This window comes from Toxotes jaculatrix, chromosome 19, assembly GCF_017976425.1.
Source record: "Toxotes jaculatrix isolate fToxJac2 chromosome 19, fToxJac2.pri, whole genome shotgun sequence".
NCBI classification, from domain to species: Eukaryota; Metazoa; Chordata; class Actinopteri; family Toxotidae; genus Toxotes; species Toxotes jaculatrix.
Genome location: NC_054412.1, coordinates 17,873,104 through 17,886,598, shown reverse-complemented (window position 1 = coordinate 17,886,598; position 13,495 = coordinate 17,873,104). Strand labels below are relative to the sequence as shown.

At 41.1% G+C, this 13,495-nt stretch overlaps 1 protein-coding gene across 1 annotated transcript; it reads right to left on the bottom strand.

The window, feature by feature from the left end:
* Positions 1-50: 50 nt before the first annotated feature.
* LOC121199989 (meprin A subunit alpha-like) lies at positions 51-12,012 on the bottom strand. The gene is made up of 26 exons (XM_041065016.1): positions 11,953-12,012; positions 11,846-11,870; positions 11,672-11,716; positions 11,474-11,514; positions 11,175-11,250; positions 10,949-11,066; positions 10,415-10,590; positions 10,046-10,267; positions 9,710-9,856; positions 9,364-9,579; positions 8,620-9,084; positions 8,245-8,418; positions 8,095-8,140; positions 6,070-6,098; positions 5,922-5,975; positions 5,789-5,826; positions 5,629-5,704; positions 5,410-5,527; positions 5,036-5,211; positions 4,623-4,844; positions 4,013-4,159; positions 3,339-3,554; positions 2,779-3,225; positions 2,230-2,403; positions 1,930-2,134; positions 51-561 (listed from the first exon to the last, which is right to left on the bottom strand). The coding sequence occupies exons 1-26, from the start codon at positions 12,010-12,012 to the stop codon at positions 411-413; spliced, it is 3,864 nt and encodes a 1,287-aa protein (XP_040920950.1). The 3' UTR covers positions 51-410.
* Between the last annotated feature and the right edge of the window lie 1,483 nt (positions 12,013-13,495).

The following is a 13,495-nucleotide window of genomic DNA, read 5'->3' as shown; positions in this document are numbered from 1 at the left end:
CATATGATTACTTTTATCATACAACTAAACTGAACTGTTGTATGTTGAACTGTTGATGCTATCTTCCTGCATCGTGGTGTTATTTGGTAGCTGTCTTTTCCTCTGTAGTCTAGAAAAAGAGTGGTTGTTGGGGCTCATTTGGTTTTGGTCCTAGTCTTCCTTCTGGTGCTGGCTGAAGTGTTATTCGTAATTTACTACTATTAATACTACATAAGAAATGTGCTCATTTTAAAAGTGAGCCCTGTATTAATGTGCACTTTGAGGGTGGAGGTCTAGATTTGAAAAGGGTTACATGGGGATGTACAAGAGAGACGGCCCAGGTTACATTGGCATATCTCCCTCCAGTAATGGCACTATTTTTGCTGTGATTCCACTGAATGCGGAGGGCACATTGGTCCCCTCTGTGTGTTTCACTGAGCTCTCCTGATGACGGTGAAGATGGCCAGTGTCAGAACTACTGTCCCAGCTGCACCACCAATCAGAGCTCCCAGAATGCCTCTGTTGATGTTCAGTTCCTCGCATCTTTTACCAGTGTAGTAGGTGGTCTGGCTTGTTGCACACCTGAAAAGTAGCAGACAGACACTTTTGTTTTTATTATGAAAAATAATTTTATAATGTACGATGAATAGCTTTGACCTGTATGTTTCACGTGAATACACATTCCAAACTTTTAGTTGTTTTTGTCCACATGTACTGTGTCATCTGGTTGATGGGTTGAAGGGTAATTAGGCAGGTTGTTTTACATGAAATCTTGCCTTGTAACGTTTTGTTTTACATTTTGGGAAATGTGCTAATTTGCTTTCTTTTCAAAGGTTGGACGAGAAGATTGACGTCCCTCTGTCCCTCTGTGCACAGAGCTAGAGCGATGAGCTTTTAGCTTACATCAACTGAATTATTCCAGGAGGAAGATTCAGTTGATGTAGGACACTTCAGGACTATCTAGGGTTTCTTTGGTGTAGTGGCAAAGCAAATACCTAGAAAGGGATTTGCTTATCAACACATCTGCACCGAGGTGCAGGAAACCTGAAGACCAGGTTTTTGTGGATGCTTAGACCACACTAATTTGTAATCAGGTACACACATCTAAGACGATATCTGTTAGATGTCTGTACCTGATTTACAACATATATAACACTTGCCAAAATACTCCTACTTGTCTTTATTGTTCTCTTCCTTCTTCATTATTGCTGTTTATTAGACCACACTAATTTAATATAATATATATCTTTTAATTAGTTGTGTATCTTTACATTCATTATGTTATTTTGCTCTAGGCCAGGGTTACAGAAGGGCTCACATTTATTATGAATGCTGAGCATGCAAAGAACGCTGACCTAACCTCTGGCACATTTAACGGTCTGCTGATGACTATAGCATAAAGAACTTCAAGCTGAACCAAACAGCTCTGTAGAAAGTGTAAAAATCTGCCTACTGGCAGCTCTAAGGCTCACAGTTAACACAGTGCATTTCACTTGTTTAATCAATACAAGAGCAGAAATGTAAAAGCTACATTATGTGGTTTAGAGGAAATTATGTGATGTGACTGATCTTGACACAATATCACAGTGACTACAAGATTCTTGAAAGTCACTGTACTCCCCATGAAACCACAAACTGACAAGTTTACATTTCTGTTTGTGTGTAAACAGATGAACAACTGTCTCCAGTCTGTACTCTAAGCTAATTGATTCTGGGCTCTAGCATTGAGCGTCTCATGTAACTTCTGCCAAGAAAGTGAATAAGCATATTTCCAAAAATGGGCACATGAGCACAAGTCTGATGTAAGTGCCAAGTCTAGCATTAGCCTGTGCCTGATTATAGCCTTGAGAGTAGATTTTCACCGTAACAGGAAAAACGTTTTATCTTGTAAATTCCACTGTTCACATTAGAAATGGAAATGCACATGTGCTGGATAACACACACACTCACCTGCATGAGGCTTTCCCTTCTCTCTCCACACACACGCCTCCATTAAAACAAGGGTTGGGATGACAGGGGTTGGCAGCGCGTGCCTCTCTGTGTTTTGGAGGCTCCGGTATCATTTCCACCTCTCTGATTGGCTTCTCGTCTGTGATGTCATTGTCTGGTGCAGCCGGTTTGACAGGTACCTCAGTCTTGATGAGGTGGGTCAAATCTAACAAAGCGACAGGTTGTTTTTCAGAACGCGTATGAATGAACAGAAACAGTCTCGTATAAGCAGATAAAAGAGCTGATGTTTCTGTTTCTCACCGTTGAAGTCAGCAGTAATGATGAGGTCACTGTTCTTGAGGAAGCTCCTTCTGTGCAGGTGATTGTGAGAAATGAATGTGCTCCAGCCAAAGTCACCACCGCGGTAGCACAGGCAGCTGGTGTCCCACACTGCTCCTGAAGTATCTGTTGGCTTGTTCCAACGGGCATCAGCGTCTCAGGAGGGAAAAGAGGCAAGAAATACAGAGACGTTACTTATTTTTCTTCGTGCAGTACATCACATGCATTTGAAGCCACAAGGAAACTGCACTTGAGTGGTGTTGTTACTTAATTCTATACATTTGTGATTGAGACAAGGTGTCAAGGTGTGAGATAATGGAGAGGCTGAACAGGCTTGGATTTAATTACCGCTTTAAGTGTTCCATGTAGAGGGGACTTTAGAATTCTGGATTGATTTGGTAGTGCATTTTAACAACAAAATATGGACAAGAAAAGCCTAAATAATCTGCATGGTTGTTGTGTCATTAGCAGTAAGCAAGTTTTGTAATTTAGGTGAGCCAACCCTTCCACAGGAATAGAACGTTGGCCTACCTGTGGTGAAGCTTCTTGTAGAAGACATCCTCAGTTTAACATCAGGGTCCTGATCCATGACTACAATGGTTCCCTGCCTGTTTTCGGCTGGCCACTGCATCACTGCGTCGTTTTCCCCACTGCAGAGGTGCAAGCTCAGGCCGACATAGTCTGGGTATCCACTGTCTCTTCCATTAGGGTAAACGCTGATACCGAACGAGTAGCCCTCCGGGTTGTAGAAGCACCTGCTTTTAACAGGGCTGCCAACGGGAGTGGTAACGAGGAGGTTGGTGAAATTGTGGATTTGCCAGACGGCACTGGGACAAGTCGTCTCTGTGAGAGTGATGTCATCGATTAAGATAGCGCCCGAGGAGCTGGATGATCCTCTGATGCCTTGGAAGAAGTAGCGGAACTTCTTAGTCACCTTCAGAGCGACATGGGCTATTTTCCAGGCATCATCTCCATCACCTGAGACACAAAAAGCAGGTGGTTTAGTCACCTCTCAGTGCTGCAGTTTGTGTTCTTAATGAGTGTCAATATACCCTAACACAACATTGGCTTATGAATTACAAAAAAAATACCAGTGATGGTGTGGATTTTCCTGACACTGCGCACAGTCCCCGTCCCGTCATCAGTCCTGATCCATATAACCAGTTTGTCCCCAGCTGCTCCGGTCATCTTGTAGAAGAACTGCAGGCACTGTTCATCTCTCTTGGGGTAGAGGATACGTGACTCCAGCAAAGCACTGCTGCCAGCTTCACCAGAAGATGTGTCAAACTTCATGAAGTAGCCAGAATCTAAAAAAGGGAAGCAAGTAAATATTTTGAATCAGCCTCAGGGTCGTGATATAGTTCATGCTGCCTCACTATCACATTGTCATGTGTTACTGGGACACTTGAACAGAACAGAGCCATCGTCAGTGTTGCTGGTTGTACCTGTGTATCACCTGCTATGACAAGTCAAAGTGTCTGCTGTGAACGAGCTCTGATTGGTTCAAGGATTTTTCAACAGGAGTTCAAACAGGATTTTTACTATGTTCTAACAAGGGTCTAAATGAGATTTTAGCCTGTATTTAATAAGATATTCAGTAATGTGAGTCTGTCATTTACACTGGCTCCCTTGCATGGCTTACCGGAGCACTTAAATGAAATGTTATAATCATGGCTGTTGCCAATCATATCTGTGCTGTTCCTGCTTACTTTTTTCTTGTTTTTTTTAATACTTTTGTTTGTGATCTAGAAAATCTGTTCAGTACCTCTGCAGCGCCCCACCAGGGTGTGATCAATATCAGCTGAACTGCTCAACGTCTGTACCCAGTCTGCGTTGTCCTCCTCATTCTGGATCATTCCACAGATGTTGATCAGCTCAAATGAGCACTGGTCCAGGAGAGTGTGCGTGCTGGCTGCGATAGGACAGTTATCAACATTCAATCTAAAAAGCTTAAAGAATAAAAATATGACTGCACTTTAGTTAAGACAATAATGCAATGAAGGCAGGGCCTCCCTAACCTCCATACCAATATTTATGTTTGTGTTAGTGTTAGTATTGCTTGCAGAGTAAGTCTTAGCTTTACTGGCATTACTACAGTCAAGTCAGAACATTTCCATTGCACGGTTAAAACTACAGCCCCAGAACTGTACCAGCAGTACACATTTGATCAGTCATTCATCTAAAAATGCCAATTAGATGTGAGCTTAAATGTAAATTAGCTCCAACAGCTGTTTGCTTACACACGGCACTTTATCCACAGAGCTTAAGGCGCACCATGTCACCATGCCGTGACTTGTTGAGCGAAAACCACTGTCCTTCCCATGAATAAGATGTGAACCAGCAGACTTTCTCTAACCTTTAGCGGAGACACTCACCACAGTTGTACATGCGGTTCAGCCTGGTGATGTCAACGGCACTGAAGTCCAGCCGCTGGCCAATGACTTCGTTAAAGTACGGTATGGTGGTGGTGATTGTGGGGATGCTTTCGTTCTTGTTGAAAGACAGCGGCCTGTAGTGCATGATGGACTCGTAATCGTATGGAGTGTTCAGATCAGTGATGAAGTCGTCCTCATACTTATTGAAGTTGTGCTCCTTCCCTGTGAGGAGAGTATAACGTTGTCACTCAATACACAGTATAACTGAATATATAAACTACAACTGGACAGAGTTTGGTTGACTGCTAGTTTTCTTTGGTGGGTGGGGCTCTGCTGGGGACATTTATCTTTACCTCAGTATGTCTAAAACTGTGTAACTGAATGAAACAAAGATAAAATCATTTTTGACCCACCTTCTTCAATCTGGTCCCACCAGATCTTAACATAGTCGTCTCTGTCTGAGCGAGACTGTTCATGGTAAAAGCCCAGAGCATGGAGGAGCTCATGTTCCACAATGGCTTTGGTGTCACACCTGGCCCCGATGGACACGTTCTGGCCTATTTTATCATCTCCAACATATGACCAGCATCTGGATTGATAAAATGGAAAATTCAAAAACAAACCTAAGGCACTTTTACTGTATAATAAGCTTTAAATAGCATTTTATCACATCAGCAGATTCTAATCTTTGGTTTTTAATTCCTTGAGTTGAATGACTTGACACTATGGCTCATAAAGTTGTGCAACAGCCAAACTTTCTGAGTCAGTCTGGAGTACTGCAGCTCACCCAGACAGCTTGGTGAAGGAGATGTAGCTGCTCTCTCCCTCGTATGGCTTGAAGTCCACACAGGACCTCAAACGGTATTCCTCAAAAGCCTGGAGGATCACACCTTTAGCATTCAGTTCTAAAGAAACAGAAATTAATTTTGCAATCAGTACATGTTTTACCTATTCATCAATGTATATCTTGTTAGTAATGTATAATGTATTCCTTTGCACAGTGTACCTAAAGAATCAGTCAAGATGTAGGGGATGGGAAACTTCCATCTTCTTGTTTGATCGAGGATTGCATTTCTGCTGGGCTGCAAGACACATTGAAAACTCTGAGAATGTATAAATACGTTTTATGTTGTTGACGAACATTATAACACAGACTCTATACTTACATTACCAGCAATGTCTCCCTCGAAAAGGTGTTTTAACTCTGAAAACATGGAAAATCAGTGTCAGAAACTCTGAACATGTGAATATCAGTCAACAAAGCACATGATCACAGACAAAAAAACTTTAAAAGTATACCTTTATTGATCTCAGGTATGTCGTCCCTCAGTTCACCTGCGTCTGCATTATAACCTGGAAGATACATTTTTTTTTAAATGTTAGAGCTAAAGAGTAATAAACAAAGAGCTTGTTTTACGTGTGTTTGATCAATAAATTTAATAGTTACCAACCAGTAAATGTTGGAACGGCTTGCACCTAAAACACAAGGAGAGATACCTCTTAATTTAAACCATTCGCAGACACAGGTTTTTATATTCTGTTTGTAAGTATTGTTAAATTTCAAATAGTACCGTCAAAACCGCAAAGACTTCAATCAGAGCGGCAATCTTCCTCAATCTGTCTCCAGAGCCCATGTCGTTAGCAGTGTGTTTCCCTAATGCCACTGTCAACATGCCCCTGAAGACTGCAGCTCCAGGGGAACTTTGATCAGGATTATTGTGTTTAATGAATAACACCCATTTCACACGTGTCCTTGCTGTTACTCTTACGGCTGACATGTAGTCAGGTGTTCTGGCATGCATAGGTGATGACCGCAGTAAAGTGTCGACCGTGTACAAAGGCAACACAATCAACAATAGATTGATATGCGCTGATCTTAAATCCAATAAAACAGGAAATTATGCTGTTTATGGGTTTGACCTCTGTGTGGAGGGGGGCAGCTGTTGCTGTTACTGAGCCTTGTCTTCACACAGCAACCCTGCAGGCAGAACAGCAGGAAGGGGTGCCTATCCTCTTTGTATTAAGTCAAGATAATTCAATTCTCCTGTAGTGATGTGAGATTTATTAGAGTGATGATGAGTTCAAGAAATGCTTGGCAAGAGAGCGAAGATGTGAACAAAGAGCAGAACACAGGAAAGGACAGCTAATAAAGTGCTGACAGTTCAATCTGTCATGTCATGATACCTCTAATACTTGATAAGGTTCTATATTACATTGGCCTTATCTTACAATTGCTGCAGCGATTGCTATCAAATGTCAACGCAGCTGATTTAGTTGATATTAAAGGAGCACCTTGATAATTTCTTATAGCACTTTCATAAAGTTCAGGGACATAAAGCAGCAGCAGAGGCCAACATGTTCCCAGTATTTGTCAAAATTGAAAAATGCCCAGATCCTTCATCTCCCATAATGCAACTGATAGCTTCTTTTTGTTATATCCTCCCGGCTTTTAAATGCCTGTGACTTTCCCCTTTGTCAAAATTCATACCTTTGGTTTGTAAGACATGTTTTCTGTCATATTTGTGTGAGCTGCAAGCCCAAGCTGAGATAAAACTTTTTCTCAAACTTGACAGAGCCGCCAAATGCACTACAAGGCTTGATAATCAGTGTGTAACTGTACTGAATTTGTATGTAACTGTATTTAACTGCACACGCAGTGGAATTATCTAGAGTTTATCTTAAAGGAAAGCAAGTGTTTGGGCACACTTGTTATTTAATAACTTCATAATTGGCTTAGCATGACAACGCATTTAATCCACACAGAACATTTTCTAACCAACAGACAACAGACCAGTGATAGACTTCACTACTTTACTAAAATTCTAACCTACTCTGACCAGGATAAGAAAGTAACTCAGTCCATAGTCTGTTGTAATTTCAAAAGACCTGCACTTGCAGAGCATTATGGATAATAATGGGTTTCCCTGACACTGGCACTGCTGCAGAGGATGTTCTCTACCTCTGGGGACAAATATTAGTGACATATTAAAAGTATTGCATTGAAATACTTTGCATTGCATTGCACTGCATGTTCACACAAGGTTAGCAAATGGTCTGGACTGGAATGGCCACTCATATTTTCATAAACGCACCACAAAATAAAAGAAACATGCCACAGGCTTGCTCTTAGCTTGCTTTTATTGAGACAACAGTTCAACAAGAAAGAACTTTGTTTAAAATGATGACGCACTTCAAAAGTTTGCCAAGCATATATGTCAACATACAGATTACATACTAATTGTAACTTTTACATTTTATATATTGTGTATAATTCAGATATTGTGTCACAGCAGTAACCTTCCATCATGTCTTCATCTTCACAGGTTTTTCTTCTCTTCACAGCTGCATTTTTTCCACCTGATTATTTCAAATGGAAAATTCACATTATCATGGGAACATACAAGGAGAAACAGAAAAGTGTCTAATGTCTTACCTCCGGTTCTGTTAGATATAAAAGCCTGCATGGCCTTACTCCGTTGGCTTAATGGGAACTTCTGTTTGGATCAGTGATGTTATGTCTGTGGACGAAGAAACTTGTTATGTCACACTGGGAAACAGTATTAGGATCAAGTCTGATGTTTAATGGATTTTGACACACAAATACTGAACTCAGATCACAAACCCTCAAAGTCGATAAAGATGATGAGGTCGTCGTTCTTGAGATAATTACGCCGCCGGAGGTCAAAGTGCTTGATAAAGTTCCTCCAGCCCCATGATTCCCCTCTGTAGCAAGCACAGGAAGGATCATACCACCCCACCTTGGAGGGATTGTCCCAAAACAACTTTCCATCTGATGCTAGAAGACACAAAAAGACCATGTGAGGAGTGTTGCATTGCATGGATAAAATCTGTCTGTTGAAATTAAGAGAACAAAGTGCTGAGAGAACCATTTAGTTTTTGGGATAGTTCCTGGGCTTTATTCATCGACATATACGTGTGCAGGTGTGTTTTTTTTTTGTGATTTATTTGTATGAGAGAAATCAGTAAATAAACGTACTCGTCCTCATATCAGTGGTGAGGCTGCGGGCGGAGGACATCCTTAGGGTAATGTCTGGGTCTTGGTCCATCACCACCAAGGTGGCCTGTCTGTTTATCGCTGGCCACTGCATCACCACATCGTTCTCCCCACTGGCCAGGTGGAAGTACAGCCCAGTGTAGTTCCCTGTGTAATCACTGTAAGTTGTCAGAGGAATGACCCGGACACCATATCCGTAGCCTTCAGGGCTGTAGAAGCGAGGGCTGTCGATCACTGTGTTGAAGTCAGCAGTTTCCATGATCTTGGAGAAGTTCTGGATTCTCCACACAGCATTGGGGCAGCGGGTCTCAGTCAGGCTGATATCGTCGATGTAGATGCCACCGGCAGACACGGAGGGGTCGCCGCGTACGGCTTGGAAAGCATAGCGGAATTTCACCCCTTCTGTCATTGGGACGTGGGCGATCTTCCATGTGTGGTCAGAATCCGCTGAGTAACAGAGACAGCCACAAGATGACAAACGTTACTACTTGTGGCAATATTCATACATTAGGTAATGGGATGGAGAGGTTTTTGGAAGCAGACGGGGAAAGCTGGATAAGTAAGGTTGCTAGAAAACTTCGGGTAATCACTGCTACTGCCACAAAATCATTACAAAAGGTAACAATAAAACCCAAACTTGTCATGTTTTCATTTTTTTTCGTGTATGCTACATAGAAAGCTGCTGGAAATTTCTGTGCTCAATAAACATGCCCACTTAATAAATACCATAAAAGGTGTGTATTTTCTTCATTCTACGAACAGTGCCTGTGCCATCATCCATCTTGACCCAGATCACCAGCCTGTCCTTGGGGCTTCCAGTCATCTTGTAGAAGAACTGCAGACACTGAAGCTTCCTCTTGGGGTAGAGGGTTCGAGACTCCAGCAGAGCAGACTCCTGAGGCTGCCCAGTCATTGTGCTGAAGTGCATGAAGTACCCAGCATCTAGAAAACCAGACAAGGTAAGATGAGCTGCCGCAGGATGCAGATTCATTTTTGCTCATTTCTTTCATGTTGCCTGAACTGAGAATAAACAGTATTTGGGATTTTAAGAGAAATATGATTCAGCTCTGACCTCTGCATTTTCCCAGGAGTGTGTGATCCTCTGCACCGACGCTACTCTTGGTATGAACCCAGTCAGCATCGTCAGAGGAGGACTGGATCATCCCGCAGATGCTGGCGTACTCAAAGGCACACTGGTCCAGCAAGGTTAGAGGGCCAGCTGGGATGGAGAAGGACGAGGATTTAAAGAGTTATTTACAAGTTTTGGCCCATTTTACAGTTTGCAGAATTTTGTACATACTGAAACCTGCTTGCTAAAGATTTTTGTCTAACAATATTATAATCTGTACATTGTCGGCTTTTAAGAAACTAAGAAAAATCAGCATAAATGTACTCTCTAAATACATACAGCAGTTGTACATCCGGTTGAGCCTGAGAGTGTCCATCTTGCTGAAGTCGAGGTACTGGCCAATGATGTTGTAGAACTCTGGGATTTTGGTGGTGATGGTGGGAATGGATTCATTCTTATTGAAGGAGAAGGGCCTGTAATGCATGACGGACTCGTAGTCGTACGCCGTGTTTTGATCAGTTATGAAGTCATCGTTGTATTTGTTGAAGTTGTGTTCAAGTCCTGCAGGAAATTTCACAGTCTTTGATTTACTCCTACCACATAAAATAGCATAAGGACTGAGCCTGTGCTGTAGGTATTCATTTCTGGGTCTAAATGGCAAACAAAAAAAAAAAAACGATGGACTGACAATGAACATCCTAGACATACCTGGTGTAACCTGATCTAGCCAGATGTCGACATAGTCATCCCTGTCTGTGCGGGACTGTTCATGGTAAAATCCTAGAGCATGGAGAAGCTCATGCTCAATCACGGCCTTGTGGTCACAGCCTGACCCCAAGGATAGAATCTGACCAGTCTGCTGGTCACCAACACTGGAGAAACACCTATGACAAACCAAATGAAATGAAATGAACAAGACATAAAACTTAAGATTTATCTTAGAGCTGTGTTGTTGATTATATTGAAACCTTTAAAGTAAGTATAAATAACTAACAACTGTTAGCAAACTGTGGTAAATATTGTCGTGTAATGGACATTACTGTGTCAGGTTGCCAACTTTATCTTTTCCATGGGGTCTGTGACCATTATTTCCAATACTTTGGCACAATTAGGCACACTGGGATGAATTCAAATCAGTGACAATTGGAGGCGGCAGTCGAATAGTTCAACTTTGAACACATATTCTGCAGTAGCTGTCGACAGTGTATTTTACAAACACGAGTAAGAAAGCTAGAGCCATACCCCCCTCTCTTTTCAAACTTGATAAAGGTCTTCTCTCCTTCATAAGGCTTGAAGTCAATACAAGACTTAAGCCGATACATTTCAAAAGCCTGGTATACGCAGCCTTTGGCATTGAGATCTGAGGAGTGAGAGAAAAAGTCACAAAAGTGTGAATGTGCTATAGGTAACATTCTGCAGTGATCAGATTAAAGTAAATATTAATACATTTAAAAAAAAAAAAACTCACCTAAGTCATCACCCAGGATGTAAGGGACTGGAAATTTCCATCTGTATCTTTTATCAATCAGGGCATTCCTTCCTTCCTGTAGCATTTACAAGGTGTTTGAAAATGACTCAAACAAACTGGGATCATAAATGTAATAAAGACACACACAATAAAAAAACAACACACAATCTGTCAGATACCCATCGTATTATCTGAAATAGATATTGCATTGTAGCTACTCAAGAGCAAAATGACCAACAACAACAACCACTTTTATCTAAAAAGAATTAGGAAAATGTTTCCATCAAAATTCAACTCACTGGAACTAATATGTCACCCTCAAACAGGTTGGCATCTGAACCTACAGAAACAAAAGCAACACACTCTGTTTAAATATTGTCATCATTGGCAATACATTTTTTTCTCAAAGTTTTAACTATTATTTAACTAAATACAGCATCACTGTATTGATTTGTGGGTTATGGCCCACTGAGCAATGGTGCAATGCTGTAGCTCACCCAGGTTTAAGATGGGGTTTTCATCCTCACCATTCTCATACACCTCTGTAAAACAAAGAAAGACTTGGTTCAGAGTCTTTTCACGTCTCTAACAACTTTTATTTCTTTTATTTTACATATTTTTATTTATATTCTTTTATTTCTTTAATCTTTTAAGAAAATGATCTGACATACCATGTACCTTAGGTGAAACTGGTATCTGCGTAAAACAAAACCAGTGTAAGCCATAACACAGTTAATGGCAACATCGTGTTTACCATAAATACTTAATAAATACTTACAGTATATGCAGTTGCAAGAGCCAATAGTCCAAACAACAATAGCACTCTCTCCATCATCATGCTGAATGTCACAAAGTAAATGTCGCTGCTTTGGTTTAAATGTGCACATTGACAAGATCTGACCTTTAATCCTTGACGTTTATGCTAACCATAAAGAGTAACTGAAGGACTTTGACTCAGAATTGTTACTGATTGGTGGGTGTTTGTCCATGTGCATCAGCAGTTTTTTTTTTTTTTACACTACCTGTGTCTGTTATCAGATTTTGTTACAACATCTGATTACACCCCTAAATTCAGAAATTGCTCTCAGCATATGGTTGATATGTTAAATGCAAGTGTTAAAAAGAATCCTTTAAAATAGTTCAAGTGGCATGATGGTGCAGCACTGGCCGAACAATGTAAGGCCAGTGTGAAGCACAACTAAGGTTGCAAGGAATTGGACACACGACCATGCCTTGGCTCTTCCTATGAGGAGTTTGCAAGTTATCCCCAAGTTGGCTTTGGTTTTCTTCCAGTGTTGCAGTTTCTCAAAGAGATGCATTTCTGCAAAGGTATGCAGTTAGACTGGGGACTCTAATGGTGATTGTTGGACTGCCAGTAAAAGCACTGGTTCTGAGATGCCTGTTGTCATGAGTCAGTCAGTTGTGTTTTTTCCAATGATCCAATTCAACCACTAGATGGGCACAAACACACACAGCACTGTTTTCCTGAACCCCCCCCCTTTACTGACCCATAGCCAAAAGGCTGACAGCGGTCATGCACAGGCACTAGTGATGGGAATTCTGGCTCTTTCAAGAGAGCCGGTCCCTATGACTCGGCTCAATAAAAAGAGTCGGCTCTTTCGGCTCCCAAGTGGCTCCACATATTTTTTGTTGCTTAAATTAATTTATTACCAAAATAATGTAAAATTATGTGTAAAATGAATTACTAATGTACAAAACATACATTCTATCAAATATTTATTATTTATATGGCTTATTGTATATACAGTGTATACTGTGCAGGTTGTTTGTAGAGCCTGCTCAATATGAGATTTTAACCTTACTCTACACTCTGCCTTTGTATTATGGATGTAATTGAAATACATCCAAATTTTACTGTGTTTTCTCACCTTTCCAGTCTGTTGTCTTTATAATTGATTGAGTTTTTTCTTTAACTGATTAAATTCTTAATTGAGGCATGCAGGAGATGATGAGTGCACCTTTGTTGACTTTGATGGGAAATAGCATGGATTTCACACAGACTACTGGTGTCAAAAGTTGCAGGGCATCGTGTGCATGGGTAGACAGACCTCTGTGATCTGTGGTTGATCATAACCTCACCTCTTTCATCTAAATCTGAGATGAAGTGGACATCAGAAAAGCTGAAGTTTGAAAGTGTGTTTGCGTGTTGTAGTTGCATGTGAAAGCAGCTCCCTCTCAGGTTCCCAGTTTGAAGTATGAGCAATAAAAGAGACTGAACAAGCTGGTCAAGCTGGTGTGTGTGTGTGTGTGTATTTTTTTTTCTCTCTCTCTCCCACAGGATCCTACTTTTCACCCCTCCA

Bases quoted from the DNA above. Each gene is read 5' to 3' on its own strand.
- LOC121199989 (XM_041065016.1), bottom strand. From the start codon at position 12,012: ATGATGATGGAGAGAGTGCTATTGTTGTTTGGACTATTGGCTCTTGCA. The intron at 6,099-8,094 runs GTAAGGCCATGC...CTTGTGTTTTAG, and splicing joins GTTCCCATTAAGCCAACGGA to GTGCAAGCCGTTCCAACATT. The intron at 3,226-3,338 runs GTATTTTTTTTG...TTTGTGTCTCAG, and splicing joins GAAAATCCACACCATCACTG to GTGATGGAGATGATGCCTGG.